We start from the raw sequence: 20,062 nt of genomic DNA, 5'->3' as shown, positions 1-20,062 counted from the left end.
GTAAATAAAATGCTATATAAAAATAATGATTACCATATGAAGTAAACATCCTGTCATGACAGAATGCAGTAATTTATAAACAAAATGCAGGGAAAATACTATTTACTATACAATATATAAAGGACAGAAATGGATTGCAGTTTTTCCAACTTTTACTAGCGATCTGTTGACACTTTGTGGATTCCACATATCAAGTGTTTTACACATTCACTTTAGTCCTAGGTGAGGCTTGGCACATGGTAGAGTGAGAGAGGAAATCATTTTAGCAGTAATTAGTGCTTTCTGAGGAAGCAAAACATTTTCAGTCTTCGGTCATCCACTGCAGAAAAATCCAGCAAATACCAATATGATGGCTGTGCCTTAAATCCCAAAGATAATTCATTTTCATTAGGAGCAGGCACATTTATTTTTTGAAAAAATATAAAATGGGCAAATTACTTTATCTTGATCTGCTTTCATTCAGTCCTAAAATATCAGTACAAATATAGACAATACTCTTAACTGTAAAGAACTTTACAAAATACAGAGAAATTGTGCAACTATGGAAGCACACTGACTCTAGGCCATCTGATGTATAAATCATTAGTAAACAATTCCAAAGGAGGATACAACTTGTACAACTCCAAATACGGTGATTAAACCTTTGAATAATGTAGACTTGCAGCAATAATTAAAACATTTGGTGTCTCCACCATCCAGGTTCAAACAAGAGTAGGATCTGAGTGAGTCTGGTTTACACAATAAGTTGGTTTATGCATCAGACATCCCAAGCATTAAAGAATGAGCAGCTGAATGGTAGTAATACAAGAACACTGTAATGCTCTGTCATAATACTAAAACATCTAACAAAAACGGCACTTCATAAAAGATTAATTACGAGTTTATGGTGCTGAAGATATACTCTCCTATAAAGATTTCTGAAAGTGCTAGAACTGCAAAATAACCACACAAGAGCCTTACAATGAATACAAGAAATAAGTTCATTGAAAGTTAAGCACTTGTTGAATGTGCAGGCGAATAGAATTTCTAGAGTACAATTCCAATAATCTGGTACCCAATAGTTCCAAATTCCTGCAGCCCTGTTTTCCAGTCTCCCTTTAAACATACCAGGTTCACTGGAAAACATATAACTACTGTGAAGTATCAAAAAAGAATGAACCAAAAATATCTTGGGTTATTAATAAGAATATTAAATAGTCCAGAAAATCCAAAAATATTGATGATGCCAATTATCAGTTTCGCTGCACTTGATTTTGACCTTAAGGATAACTAAGACATATCTATCCACAGTTGTCTCAACACATTTCCTTCCAAAATATTCGTGATGTAAACAATTATCCTTTGTTGCAGGGAAAATTAAAGCATGATACAAATTAACAATTTTTCCATTCATACTACGTCTAAAATTTCTCAAAATAGTGAATTTAGGAAATCCAGATATTTGCTAATACATTACTGTACAATTGCTGTAATTAATTGTCTGCATTTCAATTGACAGGAATTCCATGAAAGTTCTTCAGCAGAATAATTTGGCAGTGATATTATTTAATCCTAATTATACAAAAACTAATATGCGTGAGTTACAAGAGGAACATTTATTTTGTCATGGAGACCTAGGCTTTTGTATATGCACAGCAAAAAAAATTACTTCTATTTGTTTCTAAATAGATTGCGAACTAGCCTTCATATTCATTGTAAGCCAGGTGTAGTTTTTTTCCTAGGTTTTATAACAAGAAACATGCATGAGGTGGTGTGTTGTGTCTTTGTGAGGTCCTGCTCAAAAACAACTGTGAAATAAGGAATCAAATAGCTCAAAGCCTCAGGTGGCCAGAATAGTCAGAACACTGTCAGGAGAGGCAAAATAGTAACGGAACTAAAATCTTTACATTAAAACACAAGCATAACATAAAAATCTTTGAGACCCTGACTTAATATTATCAGGGTATTCTTAAATCAAACACCCTGTTCTGTATCCTTTCTAGATCTCACAGTTCCTAAATACAAAGAAAAGATACAATATTTTCAAAGTACATATTCACTATATAAAGGTCTAGCAATATTCAATAAATTTTTAAGATTACTACATCTACAAGCCAACAATGCATTTCTCGCAGAAAATGGTTAAGAATTCAATTAGCTTGTGTTTAACTACTATTTGGAGCTAAATTTTCTAAAATATGCATTATAAGTATCATACAGAGATGTATATCATAATGTCTTTTGAAGATACATTTGGGTTTTAAATGAATAGGCAGAAACAATTTAGGGTTATTACTCAGGTGTAAAAGGCAGGATGATTAAAATATTAGAAGCAACTGCATTATAATAAAGCCATAATACCTCCCCGTTAAGCTATGAGTTGAGAGTGTTCAGTGTGTCTTTAACAGTAAAATTAGTGTTGGAAGGAAAACTCCACCACACACATTTACATTCTGGCTATTATGACATTAAAATTTTTATTTAAAATACTATACTTTAAATTGTGCCACAAATCTGGAGGCAAGAAAAAAACCTAAAATAGTTTAGAAAAAAAGACCCAGACTTGTGTAAAAATCTGCATCTAAATTTGATCAAACAGCTGGGATTATTTTGTACATGTGCGTACCTTTGTTGCAATCCACGTGGTCTACTTTGACTTAGTCTGTTCCTTTCAATACTGCTTGCAAATGTTACCTCTAGTGAGAAATGCATTTACAGTGCTTGGAGTGAACACCAGAGTGTTCCTTGATTTAGCAACCTAATGATCACCTAGGTGCTCAATCTGTACCCTAAATTAATCAGCAGTAGAATTTACAACTACTGATTTCTTTAAACATGTTGTACATCTTATCTTTGTTGTAAGTGAGCTACTGGTGTTGTTCAAATCTCTCAAAAACAGATTACTGCATGAGTTCTTGTTACAGCTCCATGCAACACAGTAAGATGTTTATTAATGTATCAACCATGGGTTAAAGTGTTCATATAAATAAATGACATTTACCCTCATGAGAAATATTTAAATATGAAAACCGCTGCTTTCCTATAAAAAATAAATAGGATTCAATGGTAAGTTTTAGAAACCCAGAATGACAAATATCATCATATAAAAAAGGCTAGGATTATTATTTCCAACATTTTTAACTTAGTGTCCATAGGGACTGTTTCTGATGGTTACTTTAATCTGCATTGATAATTATACCTAAAATGGGTTAATGCTACTGTTAAAATGAAGACAGCCACAAGAACGTGCTGAGCAATTACCTACAGATATTACACACATCTAGGCTCTATCTTTTTGAATAGTTAAAGAAGTCAATTATGCTTCGTGAGAATTTGCAAGTTAATATGTACAAAATGTGTCTAGTTTGTTAATTATTTTAACGATTCACATTATGGGCACAATCATTTTGGCCATGCAAAAACCTCTTCTTACAGTGATCTTACTGTGGGACACAATATTTCTGTTAAAAAAGCTTAATATGGACAGCTGGCCAAGCCAGATTGACAAAGCAGAAGCCAATGTATTTGCATAATGCCATAATAACTAGATTTATAATTTATCCCATCCTTCACTAATTTTTCTCTAAAATTCTCTCTCAGACATTTAACTCATGGAATAACTTTACATTTGTAACAGATCTCCAATGAATGTTAAAAAAGTATGAATCATCTAGCTAGCTGGGGAGTAATTTTCACATTAAAACTCATCCACTTCTCTGAGTTCTGATATGTTCAGTCCCCATGTGGATTTGTATCCATGTTGAAAGTGTACAAAGCAAAAGGCTCAATGTTTATGAATGCCTAAGTTGCTAACGGACTTTTAAAACGCCATATTATGGATTAGATTGGATAACGGAAATTGCCTTAATCAAAGCTTCAGCTTCCCCTCGAGTTCCAGAAAGCCTTATGCGCTTCAGTAGATTCCACTCCAAGCACAGACTACTAAATAATACATCCAACAGCAGTTCACTGGAATGCCTGGTGGAAACGTGGCAATGTTGTTGTGCTCAAACTGGTAGTAAAGACCGGAGACAATGGATGAAGAGGCCCAAGGCTTAGGCCATTTCCAGATCCTTGGGAGTCCTGCAGTTGAGGCTGAAGAGAGGTAAGTAAAGACTGAGGCTCACTTTGTGTATAGCCCATTACCAGCCCCCCTGCTGAAACAGGTGGATTGTACGTAGGGTGGTTCAGTGGTAAAAAGCTCAGCAAATGGGAAAAATCCATGTTTGCTGTACAGAGGGAGTCAGTAATTATAGCAGGGCCTTTGGAGAGTAAATGTTCACCAGAAATGTCATCCAGAGGCCCAGTTTGGGAATCTAAGCCTACTTTAGTTGGTGCAGGCTGAGATTCATGGGATGAAAGTGGCAAACTGCTGTGCAAGTCCATTAAGTAACTTTCCATTTCAATTTTTGTTGGCTTCTCAGGCAAGCCAGTGGCATATGAGGTAGATCCAATCTGATACTTAGAAGGGGGTTGAGGAGGTGCTGAATGAATTGAGGACGGGGATTCCATCTGGCAACCCATTCCCATAGCTAGAGAACTAGCAACCAGGCTATGTGATGATCCTGAATTTGTCATGGCTTGAATGTGTGAACTGTACATGCTCATTGGCAAACTAGTAAATGGCTTACTTACTGTCTCCTTAGAAGCCATACACATCATTGGACTAAGTTCCTCCTTCACTGTTACAGGTGGACTGCAGTGAATCAGACCCATTACATCAGATGGCTCAGTCTTAATTTTCAGCAACTCCTGCGAATGACTCTTCTTCATGTGTCTTGTCAGGTGGTCCTTCCTCCCAAACCTCTGAGCACAATACTGACAAAGAAAGTCCTTCCTGCCTGTGTGGACTACCATGTGTCTCCGAACATCTTTTCGAGTGTAGAACCGTCGGTCACAGTGGTCACACTGGTGCTTTTTTTCCTTGACTCCACTTGACGACTTGCCTGAATGGGATTTCAGGTGTTCAAGCAAAACCTCTGTGCTCTCAAATGTCTGAAGGCATACTTTACAGGTTAGGTCACCATTGGTAGCAGCGTGCAGTGCTAGGTGACGCTTGTAGCCCAGCTTGGTGTTGTAGTTTTTGCCACATTCTTCACACTTGAAGGCTTCTTTATTTGGATCATGAGTCTGAAGGTGGTTCTTCAGATGATCTTTCCGGTGGAACATTTTTTCACAGTAGGTGCACTTGTGTGTTTTTTGTGGTGAATGTGTGGCCATGTGCCTAAACAAAATAATAGTGAATACAAATCAGGACTGTGAGCAGTTCTCAATCTATTTAAAAATAATTAGTAATATGATCAGAATAGATCAATTTACTGCTGATTACAAACAGCTGTAGACTTGGTATTTAAGTTCAATTACTTAAAAATAATCCTTTCAAATCACAAGTATACAGACATGATTTATACTGTTATAAAATCTTTTAGAATTAAAACAAGAAAATGCAAAATATTATTCAACATTTTGAAATTAAAATGGACATTACAATACTCAATTATACAAAACTGTTTTCCATCTCGTTTTGTTAACAATGTTTTATTTTTCCAGGAGATATAAAGCACAGAAATGCAATCCTTATGTAAACCTAACAAAAAAAATACAATTTGTTGTTGTGAACAATTGCACACATCATAACATTAGTATTTAGCCAATCAAATAACGATAATGTAGAAAACACAGGAAAAATAGCCATGCAGAGCGAGGCAGAGGGTGCCTACTCTATTTAAGATAGCAAAGGAAGTGGAGACAGATCAATGGATATGAGTGCATAGAGTTAAGACCCAAGGGATGACTGAACATTAGCCAAAAGATTAAGCCATCTGACATTTCAGAGCATTTGGGTTATCAAGTTGCATTTCCAAACTAGGCTGAAATATCAACCAGATTTGTCTGCTATTGTAAATAATTCCTTCACATTCCTGGTCTTATTATACACTGATTTTTACTCTCTTGCCAAATTTTCAATGCCAAATTCATTCTTCATTGTCACATTACACGGGGATTCCATAACCTCCATCATCTTCATTAGTGCCCATTATCCAAATGAGATTTGCTCTGACCAGGCACTACAACTGAGCCAGACCTGATTATCACTTAATGTCCGTCCATACATGCACACTTTCAGAAGGAGTTAACGGATAATGATTTCAACTGATAATTAGGTGATAAGCCTCCCAGTCCAAAGAAACCCAGCTTGAAGTGCCATTACCTGCATCACAGTGAGATCAACTCCTGATTTAACCCAATGGTCTAAGTACCTTAATTGCTCGTTGTCAAATAAGTAAATCCAATCCCATGTTTTCCTACCCTCACAAGGCAGCTAACATGCATGAATTGTGGGAGGCTTGAAAAGCCATGTAAATGTTCAGAAGCAAAAATGCTAAATTAAACACAAATTGATAGAAATTCCCAAATATTATCAAGTGACTGCCTGGGTGTCTGGATGTACAAAACAACAGACATTTTTTGTGGGCTTCATAGATTCACATCATGCAATCTTGGGGGGGGTGGGGGGGCTACATGCAAAGTTCAGTATTCCTATTAACTTGTACAACTCAATGTATGGGTTCTGACCAGTATCAACGAGATATTTAACAACAAAGCAATAGTATTAACAATGAACATTTTTTAGGCATCTAGATTTACAAAATAAGGATAACTTGTAAAGTCATACGGAGGTAAACAGAACTAAATTGACTCACATTTTTGGATATTATTGCAACAATGGTAATAGCTTGATGTACTAGGGGCATGACCATCTTCACAAGATGTGTCTGATAGGTTTATAGACTGGTGTGAAAATGATTGACATGACTGCTGAAATTATTCTTTTAAACTTGTGGTAATGATAGGTAAGGAGAAATAAATTTAAAGAGTTATGGTTTTGTGCAGCTGACAAAGTACAATGAATGAATTTTCTTGGTAGGAAATTCCAATTTTTTTTCTATTTAGCATGTGCAAAACATCCAGTTAGTAATTAAGTTCTTAACGGCCTGAATCACTGTATGAAGTATTTTTTTTACCAGGACTTTGACAGACAGAATAACCTAGTTTTCAAAATACTATTTGAATTTGCAGAACCAACAAGGTCTGACCACCTGCATTATCTAGATGATCTTTTAAAAGACCAAAAAGCATCACCTAATTTTTTTTAATGTTTCTACACAGAAAGATTTGATATACTGTTTCTATTTAATGAATTGCCTAACTTCCTCATTCTACTGGAAAGTTACTTCTTAAAGTTCACTGAGACTATGAATCAAGTAGTCACATCAAATATCCACTCTGAAGTAGATATTTTAAACGTGGAAAGCAATAGGTTTGTATGATATTCCTATGCACACAATAATAATGATGTTAATCGACTTACTTTAAAAAGTTATACATTCTTTAAATGAACATCAAATCAGTGTACCAAGGGCTTAACTGTTTAACATAATAATTACATCTGGTATTAATACTATCGGTAACAAAAAGAGGCCATTTCTTTCTGTGCCATGATCCTTTGGTATCCTAGGAGTTTAGCTGGTGTATCTGATTCAGAAGAATACAAATAAGCCCAAACTTAACAATCAATTAGCAGACAGCTCTGGTCATACCAAAGAAATGCTTTAAACAACCACCATAGTTTGGTTTATTTTTGCTTTAGTACTGCATTATCTAAACCCAATAGTGCAAAAAAAGGAGATAGAAATCAACTTTTTAAAACATAAATCAACTATGAATAAAAAATAGACCACATTGAAATCAAAAGCATTGTGTGCCAGCAATCATTTGTTACTATATTGCTGAAGAGAAAGAGTGCTGTCATTTTTCAAACACAGAAAACTGAGAAAACTTCCACCATATATTTTGTGTAACAAAAGTATAACTTACTTTTAAAGAGGTTATGATTTTGTTACAGTGCAAGCAGAAAACTAATGGCAGACTGAACTGATTAGAACACAGTGAATAGCTTTAATTAAAGATTAAGGATGTATTTAATTGTAATTTTGTTACAAATATATAAAGCAGGCAAGGTGAGATGTGCCATAATACCAACAGATCCATCAGCTGTAACAACATTCAATATTTAGGGTAGTTAGTTGCAGGATGGAAGGTGGGTAGGCATTGGGCACGGTTTGCTTTACAGAATTTAGTTTCTGTTGTCTAATCAGTTTTTATTTTTAAAACAATCTGAGGTTCTGAAGTAAAATTCACATCATACTTGTGTATCCAGGTGATTTTGTTAAGCAAAATTCACAGACTATTTCGATTGCTGAACTGAGTCTTTCAAAATAAACTTTTAACAAATTCCTAATGTTTTCATCTAATATTTCTTCAGCAATTCCTTTCTTCTAGAAGTGAGGAATTCTGACGGGCAGAACGTACATTGAGCAATCCAAACACAATCCTGTTGCATTCCTTTAAATATAATTACTGTATATAACCAGTCTAAAACTAACAGGTTGCTTGACGGAGGAAGCGCAACACCATTAACACGTCAATGTTCAATTCAGCCAAAGCAAAGTCTTTTCATTTGTAAATTTATATGTTTTACTACACATTCAAGAGTAAAAGAAATTTAAAAACCTAAAAATGCTGAAATACAAAGTATAATACAAATAAGCTGAGAATTTTTTTGTTAAACTCTATTTGCCTACACATTGTAGCACTGACTTTCAACATCATTAAAAAGTCAAATGGCAGCGGGGGTAATTAAAACAATGATCAATCTGCAGAAACTCAGAACCACCCAGGTCTGCTGCAAATCCTGATGAAAGTCAGTCAAAAAGCTATCACAGACAATTAAAGAATTTGAAGTTCTGGGGTTAAAAAAAAGCAGTGTGTAAAGCAAAGGTGTGGAGAACAGATGTTAAGAGGTAAAAGCACATTATGAAATGATGCAAGGATTATGAAATGGAAAGGAGTATATTTAAAACAATATAGAAATTAAATAAAGATGATAAACAATGGAGATGGAAAGGGAAAAATGATAGCTAAAATTAAAAAAACTAGAATTAAAAACTAGAGCTAGAATTATTATGAATTATAATGCATTATTAAATGCATTTTAACCAAATTACATTGATCAATGGAAGATAAACTAAGCTTTCTTCAGGGCAGTATGAAATAAGCAGCTCTTGGAAGTTCACTATCATCAAAAGGGAAATTTTTAGATCATTGAAATAAAACTAAAACAGCACAAAGATAAACTTTCTACCCATTAGTTCAATACAAGCCTTAATGTTCCACAGAATGTCCCTATTTTACCTCACTTCACCATAATCAATATATTTTCCCACCTCATTCCTATTTGAACATTGCCACTAATTATTCAAGGCAGTGCAATCACTCTGTGGCCATGAGCTCCACATTAATACCCTTAAAATAAAGTGGATTGCCATTTCTGAATTTTCTACATACTCTCTTGTATTTGCAGTCATGGACTCTTCCCATAAACAGAAACATTCTCTCTAACCCTATCTTATCTAAGCCCTTCAGAATTGTAAAAGACCAATGAACTCAGTTTGGCAATGCTGCAGTCCATTCCCATAGTAGTTGGAGATCAGAAGAAGCAACTTTCAGAGGGAAGGTTAAAAAAAATAGAATTTTGGTTGCAGGATGGAGGTCACAAGCACAATCTGATTTCCTCCATCACTAACCCCCCCAACCATCCCCAACCTGTCTTCCTACGCCCTCCTCTCACCCAGTGAAGTTTCTATCTCTTCTGAAAAAAAAATGGGTAGATCTGTTAACTACAGCTCTCCTATGGACCCAGAGAGCTTTCCTGGTGTTAGTTCTAAATGATGCAGTGGTGGTAAAGGCTAATGATGAGCAGAATGGTTGTGTAGAGGTGGCTAGTTGACATCACAAGGATTACAGTGAGAAGAGGCTCCCAGAGTCTGAAAGAACAAAGTAACATTCATTAAGCAGGGAGAAATCACCTGTGGCAATAAGGAAGGTAGGCAGCAAGGAAAACTAAATACAAAGCTAGAAATAAGGCAACATTTATGTGTTCTGTGGAGAATAGAGGAACAACAACTACAATATAAAAATAAACATAAATAAAGAATGCAGGAGGTCGTGCCTAATTAACAGAAACCAGGAGATACTGTGAGGTGCAAAGTGTTTAGGAACTCTGAAGGAGACTGTCACAGATGGAGAATGTGTGCTCAGATACATGACATGCAGCTGTTGCTTTGCTTCACATACACAGGTGTAACTTAAGTGTGACCAATCATCAGAGAAATGCAGGACCTTAAATATATATTTTTATGGTATCTCTTCTGTTCCTAGTCATGTGGTAAAAGCATTTTGCACTCAATAAAAGTCACACTTGTGTAGTGCTTTCAAATCTAGATAAATGCCCCAAGGCCATGTTTTCCACCATGATGGCAGTTACCAGATGTCATGAATCAAGAATCCAGAGGTGACTAAATTTTTCAGTAAGTAAAGAATTGGTTTTTGCAAAGAACTGCCACAATTATATGTATTTGTTGGTAAAATTGCAAGATGAAAGGAAGACTATGCATATACTTCCTGATTTTTGCATGTATTCTTTAAAAATAACATTATTTCTGTTTCACTACAAGGTATGAAGGAGTTCATAATTGCTCAGCCAATTTGTGTAACTGTTGTGGGAATGGGGAATAAGAAGGAAGCCTAGCCAACACAGTAGCAATACAAAAGGTAGAAAGCAGCTTTCAACTTACTGCGAGATGAAGACAACATTCCAACACTCTCAAAAAGTTGAACGTTCCCTATAACAGTTCAAAAACTGACAAGTTGCATTAAGATATGACATGCATCATGCATTCCTGATGGAATTTTAAATGGTAGTCAGAAAGATTTACAACTTTCATGCTGAAGTGAGAGATAGATTATATACATATATAAAATATATATTACTTGGTAAGCAAGTTTTATGCATTTAGCTATATAGTGTATTTGGTATTTTCCGCAGAAGCCCAGAGCATGTGACTTCATCTCTCCAGTGGTAAATTGGACATTTCCATTGAGGAACAGAGATATCAGCTAACATAACTAGATGTTGATCTGTAAAAATATTAACCCAAGATTTGGACAGTTGGGTCTTAAAAAGCAGACGGGGTTTATAAAATCAGGACTTTATAGTAGTTTCACAGAGTGGGTAATAATTGAGGAATGATTACCAATGGTAGGGCGAGGAGATGCAGAAGGCCGGGATGATGTGCAAAACTTGTTATAGAACAGGGCATGGAGACCAAATTTTCAGATGAACCAAAGTACTGAAGTGTGCAGGTTGACCATAAGAGCAATGCCACTGTCAAGTCCAAAAGTAATTTCAATGAATGAATCATGGGTCGATGTAGGTAATGTTACAAAGTCAGGAAACAGCAGAATCGGAATAGCGATAACTAAGGTCAGATCAAGGGTTAGGATTTAAAGAAATACATTGTAAAAGTCTGGGTCAGCATGAAAACTTGACAAGAAAGTAGTAGTGATTGGCTCCTTTGAATCCATGGCCATCATACCCAAACACAATAAACTGCTGATTAGTTCTGAAACTATAGTTAATCTATCTAAAACAGCCTTTGTGAAAAGGGTCATGTTTCAACAAGGCAGTGTGAAACAGCGTTTTCAGATTCTTGTACTAGATAACACAGGTCTATACAGCCTATGTACAGGAACCACAAGCTACTGAAATGGCTTGTCCCTCCTCTTGATTAAAGATACTGGTTAGATATACCCATTCACCATCAACAATTTGAGGAAATCAGCCGAGGACTTTATTGGAAGGTGTATAGTTTTGTTGTCTGGGCACAGCAGTTAAGACTTAACACCTCACGTTTCAGTGATCCTGATCTCAAGTGCTGAATATATGCAGTTGCCCAGTCACCCTGGTGCTATATGTGCTTCCTCCATCCTAAAGCTGTGCTGGTGGGTTAACTGACTACTGAAAATTCTACGTAGTCTACATGGGCGTTAGAAGAACTGGAAGGTGATGGGCATATGAGAGAAAATTGGCAACAGGTAAATACGTGTGGGAACGCTCAAAGCAAGCATGGACACAGGCTGTTTTGGCTTCTTCCTCCTGGAGTTCAGTACCCAAAAGAGACTGCAATATTCATGTGGGCAAGAACCAATGATCTGTTATTCAATTAAAACAAAACCTAACTCTGTATTAAACTTTGCAAACACTCTTGGAGCCTGCACAAAATTCTTTGTGAACTGAATAAGTATTTTGCATCAGTCTTCATGGTGGAAGACACCAGCCACATGTCAGAAATTTAAGAGTGTCAGAGTGAATGCAGTCACTATGATAAAAGAGAAGGTGCTTCAGAAGCTGAAAGTTCGGAAAGTAGATAAGTCACCTACACCATATGGATACTGCTCAGGGGTCTAAAAGAGTTGACGAGTTTGTGGAGACATTAGTAGTGATCTTTCAAGAATGAATAGATTCAGGAATAATTCTCGAGAATTGGAAAATCTCAAATGTCACTCCACTCTTTATGGGGTGTGGGGGGGGGGGGGGAAGAGAAGAAAAACAGGAAATTATAAGCCAGTTAGCCTGACTTCAGTAATTGGCAAGATGCTGGAATCCATTATTAACGAGGAGGTTTCATGGTATGTGGATGCACTCAACAAAATAGGAAAAAGTCAGCATGGTTTTCTTAAATGAGAAATCTTGCCTGACAATTCTGTTGGAATTCATTAAGGAAGTAAAGAGACAGGACAGACAAAGTAGTGAATGTCAGTGGGAGACAAGGTAGTGAGGCAGTTAGCGCCATGCATCCAGCTATAAGATTGGGATTTGATTTCCACTGCTATCTGCAAAGAGTTTGTATGTTCTCGCTATGACCATGTGGGTTCCCTCCCACATTTATCAGACATACAGTTAAGGGTGAGTGAGTGAACAGCAGACATGCTATGTTGGCGCCGTGAACGATCCAACACTTGCCCAGAACAAATGACACATTTCACTAGAAAATCTGCAGATGCTGGAAACTCAAACAACACACACAAAATGCTGGTGGAGGCAGAGTCAATTAAGTGCCCTGACGAAGGGTCTCGGCCCAAAACATCGACTGTACTTCTTCCGAAAGATGCTGCCTGGCCTGCTGCATTCTATCAGCATTTTATGTGTGTTATACATTTCACTGTGTTTTGGTGTACATGTGACAAATAAACCTAACCTTTTTGTCTACTTGGATTTTCAGAAGGCCTTTAACAACGTGCTGTACATGAGGGTGCTAAATAAGAGCCCATTGTGTTACACGAAAGGTACTAGCATGGCCAGCTGACTGCCAGAAGACTCAAAGTGATAATAAAGGGGACCTTTTCTGGTGGGCTGCCAGTGACTCATGGAGCTCCACAGGGTTGGGTCCACTATATTTTACATTATATGTTAACGTTTGGATGATGAAATTGATAGCCTTGTAGTCAAGTTTGCAGCAATACCAAGAGGCAAATAGTGTGAGGAAGCAGGGCCTCTTCAGAGGGACTTGGACAGGTTAGGTGAATGGGTGACAAATGGGTGATGGAATACAATGTAGTAAAGTGCACAGTCATGCCCTTTGGTAGAAGTAATAAAAGTGTAGACTATTTTCTAAATGGAGTGAATTCAGAAATCAGAGGGTTGAGTTAATAGCAAGAAAAGCAAATGAAATATAGCATTCATTTCATAAGGACTAGGATATAAAAAGGGTGAAATGCTAAAAATTTATAAGACATTGGTCAGACTGCACACAGATTTTGGGCCCCATATCAAAGAAAGGAATTACAAGGATGTTGCCTGGATACGAGAGCATGTCTTATGAGAACAGGTTGAGTGAACTTGGCCTTTCCTCCTTGGAGCAATGGAGGATGGGAGGTGACCTGGTAGAGGTGTACAAGATGATGAGAGGCATTGATCGTGTGGATAGCCAGAGGCTTTTTCCCAGGGCTGAAATAGCTAACAGGAGGGGCAAAGTGTTTGGAAGTAGATACAAGGCAACGTCAGAGTTAAGTTTTTCCACACAGAATGGTGGGTACATGGAATGCGCTGCCGGCGAAGGTGGTAGAGGCAGATCTTTTAAGAGACTCTTAGCTAGGTACATGGAGCTTAGAAAAATAGAGGGTTATTTGGTAGAAAAATTCTGGGCAGTTTCTAGAGTAGGTTACATGGTTGGTACAACATTGTGGGCCGAAGGGCCTGTAATGTGCTGTAGATTTCTATGTTTCTATGTTTAGGGATATATTGGTATTGGAGAGGGCCCAAATGAGGTTTATGAGAATGATCCCAGGAAGGAAAGAGCTAATGTATAAGGAATGTTTGATGATTCCCGGCCTGTTCTGGCTGGAGTTTAGAAGAATGAGGGGACAACTCATTGAGAGCTACCAAATATTGAAAGGCCTAGACAGAGTGGATGGGAAGAGGCTGTTTCCAATATTGGGAGTGTCTAGGACCAGAGGGCACATCCTCAGAATACAAGGACATCCTTTTAGAACAGAGATTCATGAGGAGTTTCCTTAGGCAGAAGGGTAGTGAATCTGTGGAATTCATTGCCAGAGATGGTTGTGGAAGCCAAGTCATTGGATATATTTAGAGTATGAAAGATTCTTGATTAATAAGAGTGTCAAGGATCATGGGGAGAAAATAAGAAAATGGGGTTGAGAGGAAAATAAATCAGCCACGGCTGAATGGCCTACTTCTGCCCCAATATTTATAGTCTTATTTTAATTTGTGAAACTAGATTTCAAATCTCCTTGTCCTTCCATAGTTTCTGACCTTTCAACAAACACAAAATATTCCAATGTGATTCTGGATTGATGGAACTTTATATTTACACACATTAAAGTCCCATCTCTCATAGTTTTGCCTATATGCTTAACCTGTCTATAATCAGAGTGTAACTTATGATTTCCACCTACAGAACATTATGGTCCTAATTACTGAAATTTACATCTACAGTATAACTGTCTATTTCTTTACCTGTCATCAATCTAAGTATTTACAAATTGAATCCCCATAAAGAGATCATTTGGGAATATCATTCATCCATCTGCCAATTTTACCAATCTCTCCATCTGATACTTACCAACTTGATTTTCAAATCTAAGTTATGTGGATTCAAACTTTTATGCTCACCTTACAAAATATTTTTGAAATCTTATGTGGCTAATATTTGCAGGCACTTTTCCATCCATCTTGCAAATGATTTAAGAAACTTAGTCAAGCTAGTCAGACAATTCAGACTTCAGAAGTGACTTGGTAACTCATAAATAAAGTGTTTAATTACCCAGTTCCAGATAACATCTGCACACTCACAGACCTTTCATGTTCTAATAATGGCAAAAGATCTGGGATTTTCTAAGGCAAGAACAGTTTCTAGCCAGACCTGAAAAATTCCATTGGTATCCGAAGTTTTATTTTCAAAAAAAATTATTCCATCATCAAAAAGAGCAAGTCTGACTAATTCTGTTAAATTCTCCATCATTGACAAGTCTTCTACAAGGTCCTGAATGGGAGGTTGATCAAGGTGGTTCAGTCGCTTAGCATTCAGAATGAGATAGCAAACTGACTTTGTGAGAGAAGCCAGAGAGTGGTAGTAGATGGTTGCCTCTCTGACTGGAAGCCTGAGACCAGTGGTATGCCGCCTGCTCCCTTGTTGTTGGTCATCTATATCAATGATCTGGATGATAATGTGGGAAACTAGATAAGCAAATTTGCAGAGGACACAAAGATTGGGAGCACAATGGACAGCGAGGAAAGCTTGCGGTGAGAACCGGCCCAGCTGGAAAAATAGGTTGAAAAATGCAGATAAGTTTGAGGTGTGAACTTTGAGGGACAAACTAGGGTAGGACTTACATGGTGAACAGTGGGGCACTGTGGAGTGTGGCAGAACAAAGGGATCGAGAAATACAGATCCACATTTCCTTGTGGATGGCATCACAGGTAGATAGGGGTGCAAAAAGAGCTTTTCACACATTGGCCTTGAGTTCAAGAGTTGGGATGTTATGTTGAAGTTGTATACAACATTGGTGAGGCCTAATTTGGAGTATAGGGTGCAGCTCTGGTCACCTACCTCCAGGAAAGGTATCAATTAGATTGAAAGAGTCCATAGAAAATTTACAAAGATGTTGCCGGGACTTGAGGACATGAGTTAAATGGGAAAGGTTGAATAGGTTAGAACTTCATTCCCTGGAGTATAGGAGAATGATAGAAGGTATATACAATTATGAGGGGTATAGATAAAGCATGTTTTTTTTCCCCACTGAGGTTGGGTGGGACTAGAACTAGTGATCATGGGTAAATGATGAAAGGTGAAATGCTTCACTCTGGGATGGTAAGAGTGTGGAACGAGCCACCAGTGGAAGTAGCGGATGTGAGTTCGATTTCAGCATTTAAGAGAAGTTTTGGTAAGTACATGGATAGGAGGGGGTATGGATGGCTAAGGTCCAGTTACAGGTAGAATAGCTTGGCACGAACTAGATGAGTTGAAGGGCCTGTTTCTGTGTTGCAGTGCTCTACCACTTGATTGCTTTAAAATTGTTATTAAATTCACAGTTTGAAGTTTCCATGTAATCTGTTCATTTCTAATAGGTAAGCAAGATGAATTTTGTAATCAAAGAGGGCCAAAGGAAATGATCCCCCCCTTCCAATATTTAAACAAAGCAAATGCAATGAATTTCCTAGGCTGGATATCAGACAAGAAAGCTAATGACCTTTGTTTGGTGATAAAGTTGACAAGTAGAGTTGGAAATAGTCAGCAGATTAGCTTTCAGATGTATAATCTTAGGATGTTGTCATCACAGAACAGCTTGTAGATAAGAAATTAAAGGAGGATACTGATCTTTGGGGTTTCAGGTAATGATGATATCAAGACAAGCAGAGAAGCCCTTTTTAAAAGCTGCTATGATCAGAGCGCTTTACTGACTACTGCTAGTTCAGATTCACCTTCACCGAGTTGAATGTCAGACAAAAGGAAGGTGAGGGAGGTAAAATACAAAGATATTAAGGGGCATGGATGTAATTTCTGACCTTAGGAATATTACAGCACCATTATATGGTAAAGATATATGTCTTGAGAGACTGAAATGTGGAGTTGTATGCATCATGAACAAATTCTTAGTTATCCGTTACATGGATTTTGAACATCTGCAGATTTTCTCTTGTTCATAACTTCTCGGCTTTTCTTTCATTGGCTTAATCAAATTCCAGTACTGAATCACTGGTGTGCAGATGTGTATGAAAATTTACTGCTCAACTTGCTTTATTGCTTTTGACTTCTCTTCTGCTGTAATGGAACTTGATATAGTGCCCTAGCTGTACACTCTATTCTTTAACCACGTTAATTTGTCTGAAAAATTCATTTCTCTGGTATTCTAACTTACTTTCTCTGCATTACTTCCTTGTGTTTCTGCAACCAGCACAGAGATGTTGCTGAAATGGGGTGTGTGATCTGACAGAGTCCACTGATTTGATTTGGCAACACTGTTGGCTTACTTGATTGCTGCTTTGTAGTGATTGGCTCCAAATACCATCAAAACCAGAGGTTGCAAACTGAAGACAAGATGATGGGCCTGAAGTAATCAAATTATGCATGTGATGTTCTGCTTTCTCTGCTGCAGGAGCCAGGAAAGTACTAGTCGGAACACTGAGTTGAGCAGATATGGAGATGACATTTTCCTTGCAACCTTTCAGCAACACTATGTACTCCTTGCAGGAGTCTGAATGGCACAGGCTTCAAGTACATGATTGTTTAATTGTAACTGCAAATCTGTGGATAGAGGGGCCAAACAGCCTTTCTCTATTATACTGTTGTACTCATTAACAAGGTGATTCTATGTGCCAAGCTAACAGTTACAGCTTCAGCTGCTGATAAGGAACTTTGTGGTAGCTGCGCGAGGTTATATTCCACTACTCTTCAGATTTCTAACATATACACCTTTACAATTTTGTAAAAATGTTTGCTTTCTCACCAAGCAAAGTGGAAAATGTCAAAAAAAAACAATGAGCAAACTCCAGTAGTGTTCATATTGAACTACACAATGATGCAAATTGTTTTTGTGGGTTGTGACATTTCTACTGGCAGTCTTCTTTCTATTGCTGGTGTCAAATGTGTAAGTGGTGAAGAAATACTGTGGGTTATGGTTTAAGTTTCAACTATGCCACTACAAGGAAATTTGCATTTGGCAATTCTGGTTGTTTATTATGTTTTCTTGCTTCCTTAAAGCTGTGGGCAGGATGAAGGCAAATTTATACAACTCATGATCCAGTTGATAATTTGCAGCCAAAATTTGAGTGAACTGAAAGTTTTCCTACTGCCTTATGTTCAGCTCCTCGCTGGTTCTATAACAAGGTGAAACAGTCGAGTATACAGAGCCATGGAAAGCATGAAGATCTGCATTTGATTAGTTAAAGCTGGGATAGATGATCATGCATGAAAAGACCAACGGCCGTCAGTGAAATACTGCTACCGGCAAACAGAACTAGAGTCCTATACTTGCAAATTAAGTAATGATAAAAATGTACATTTTAGAAAGTACAGTTATCTCATTTTTACCTGACAAAATACAAGTACATTGCTGAAAATTACAAGCAACTGCCAATTCATGGATAGAAATATAATAAAAAAAAATTGAGCTCTGGAAAGATCAATCTGGTTATCAGCTCAGACCGAACAACATCAGCAGGACCAGTGTACACTGATCGAATGGCACAGACAACCATTCTCATTTTTCTTTTATAAACCTTCTCACCTTCAATCCCCTGAATGTGCACAACAAGAACTTGATGCAGGACAAGCAGTTTCTTCAAAATGTTTTGCATTCACATTAAGGCTGATCTTTGGTTGCATCTCCCCTTCCCTCTCCAATTCTCAGCATCTTTAATCCCGCTATGGCCCAGAAAAAGATCCCTACATTGATTCATCATCTACTGTTCTCCACTATCTAAATTTAAAAAAAAATTATTTATTGAAAAGCCTGATAGTAGGTTTCTCTCAGCTTTATAACTCTAAGGATATCTATTACAACTTAATACTGAGCTCATCATAATCTTTAGCTATGCACTCCCAAGGATCACTCCACTAGCCTCATCAATCACTTCACTCAGCTGAGCACAAAACAGGCTTCAACTCAACTACCCGCTGGACAAACAACTAACTCTTGAATGGGATTTAAATCAATTTTCGAATTTTAAAAAATCATAACAGTAAAAATTTCATTGGTAAAACAAGCATTTATTTTTGCATGTTCTTCCACTTTCTTTATTACCACTATATATTACTGACACTGGTACAGTAGGGGATCTGGCTGGTATATTAGTTAATATGCCACCCTCTGAATCTGGGGATCTTGGAATCTAAGCTTTCCATTTTGAATTGCCAGAGAAGTGCAAACATGCCTTCCATTACCACATTGCTCATTTGATTTCTCAGTGTGATTGACAGGTAACAAAGTTTTCTTTTGCCCTTAAAAATTTCTGTTCCTATACCTTCTTAAAAATGTTTTAAAAAGCATTTAAACACCTTATTTCACAGGTAGAATTGACTATCAGGTACTTTTTTTCCTCCTTTGAATAAAATTTAATTTTTAGGAGCATCAGAGTTGTCCTAAGAGATTCTTGTAATTGTTTCTTTCTAGATGATATTCTTCTGGTTTTCACCTTTTCCAAATTAGAAATAAAACTGCTATGAATTTTGCATTCCAGCATCACCTGGTAGTTGGGCAGAAACAATATACAATTTTATTCAATTAAATGCTGCCATTCTGCTTCAAAGTATTTTCAGTATGTGCATCAGGTGTCTAACGAATTCAAAGCAAAAAGTGGAAATTCATGACTAATCTAAATAAAGCCCAATATTTCTATGATATGATACACTGATGGCTATTTGGCATTGTTTTCTACAGAAACCATCACAAGGTTCCCAGCCAATGCACAATTTAATATTTACTATTTTTTTTAGAAAAATAGAAGAGGGGCCTGGAAATAATTTGGCATATACTTATTTTGTAATGGTAGCCAAGCAGCATATTATATCCTTGCTGTATTATGTGACATGACTTTAAGCAGAAATCACTGGAGCAGGCAATGGTCAGAAGTGGAGTGGTCTTTAGCAGATGGTTTGCAAGA

The 20,062-nt window shown here is 37.1% G+C and overlaps 1 protein-coding gene across 7 annotated transcripts in view; it reads right to left on the bottom strand.

Annotated features, from left to right (window-relative positions):
- Nucleotides 1–149: 149 nt before the first annotated feature.
- plagl2 (pleiomorphic adenoma gene-like 2) overlaps nucleotides 150–20,062 on the bottom strand; it is a 131,052-nt gene continuing 111,139 nt past the window's right edge. For all 7 annotated transcript variants that reach the window (XM_063041321.1, XM_063041325.1, XM_063041320.1 and 4 more), the window contains one exon: nucleotides 150–5,203. In XM_063041321.1, the coding sequence (XP_062897391.1) occupies nucleotides 3,946–5,203 (1,258 nt within the window). In that variant the 3' untranslated portion in view covers nucleotides 150–3,945. The remainder of the gene's footprint in view (nucleotides 5,204–20,062) is intronic.

The sequence above is a fragment of the Mobula hypostoma genome, chromosome 2, assembly GCF_963921235.1.
Source record: "Mobula hypostoma chromosome 2, sMobHyp1.1, whole genome shotgun sequence".
Classification (NCBI taxonomy): domain Eukaryota; kingdom Metazoa; phylum Chordata; class Chondrichthyes; order Myliobatiformes; family Myliobatidae; genus Mobula; species Mobula hypostoma.
The sequence above is the reverse complement of the archived record's forward strand: the minus strand, read 5'-3'. Positions and strand labels throughout refer to the sequence as shown.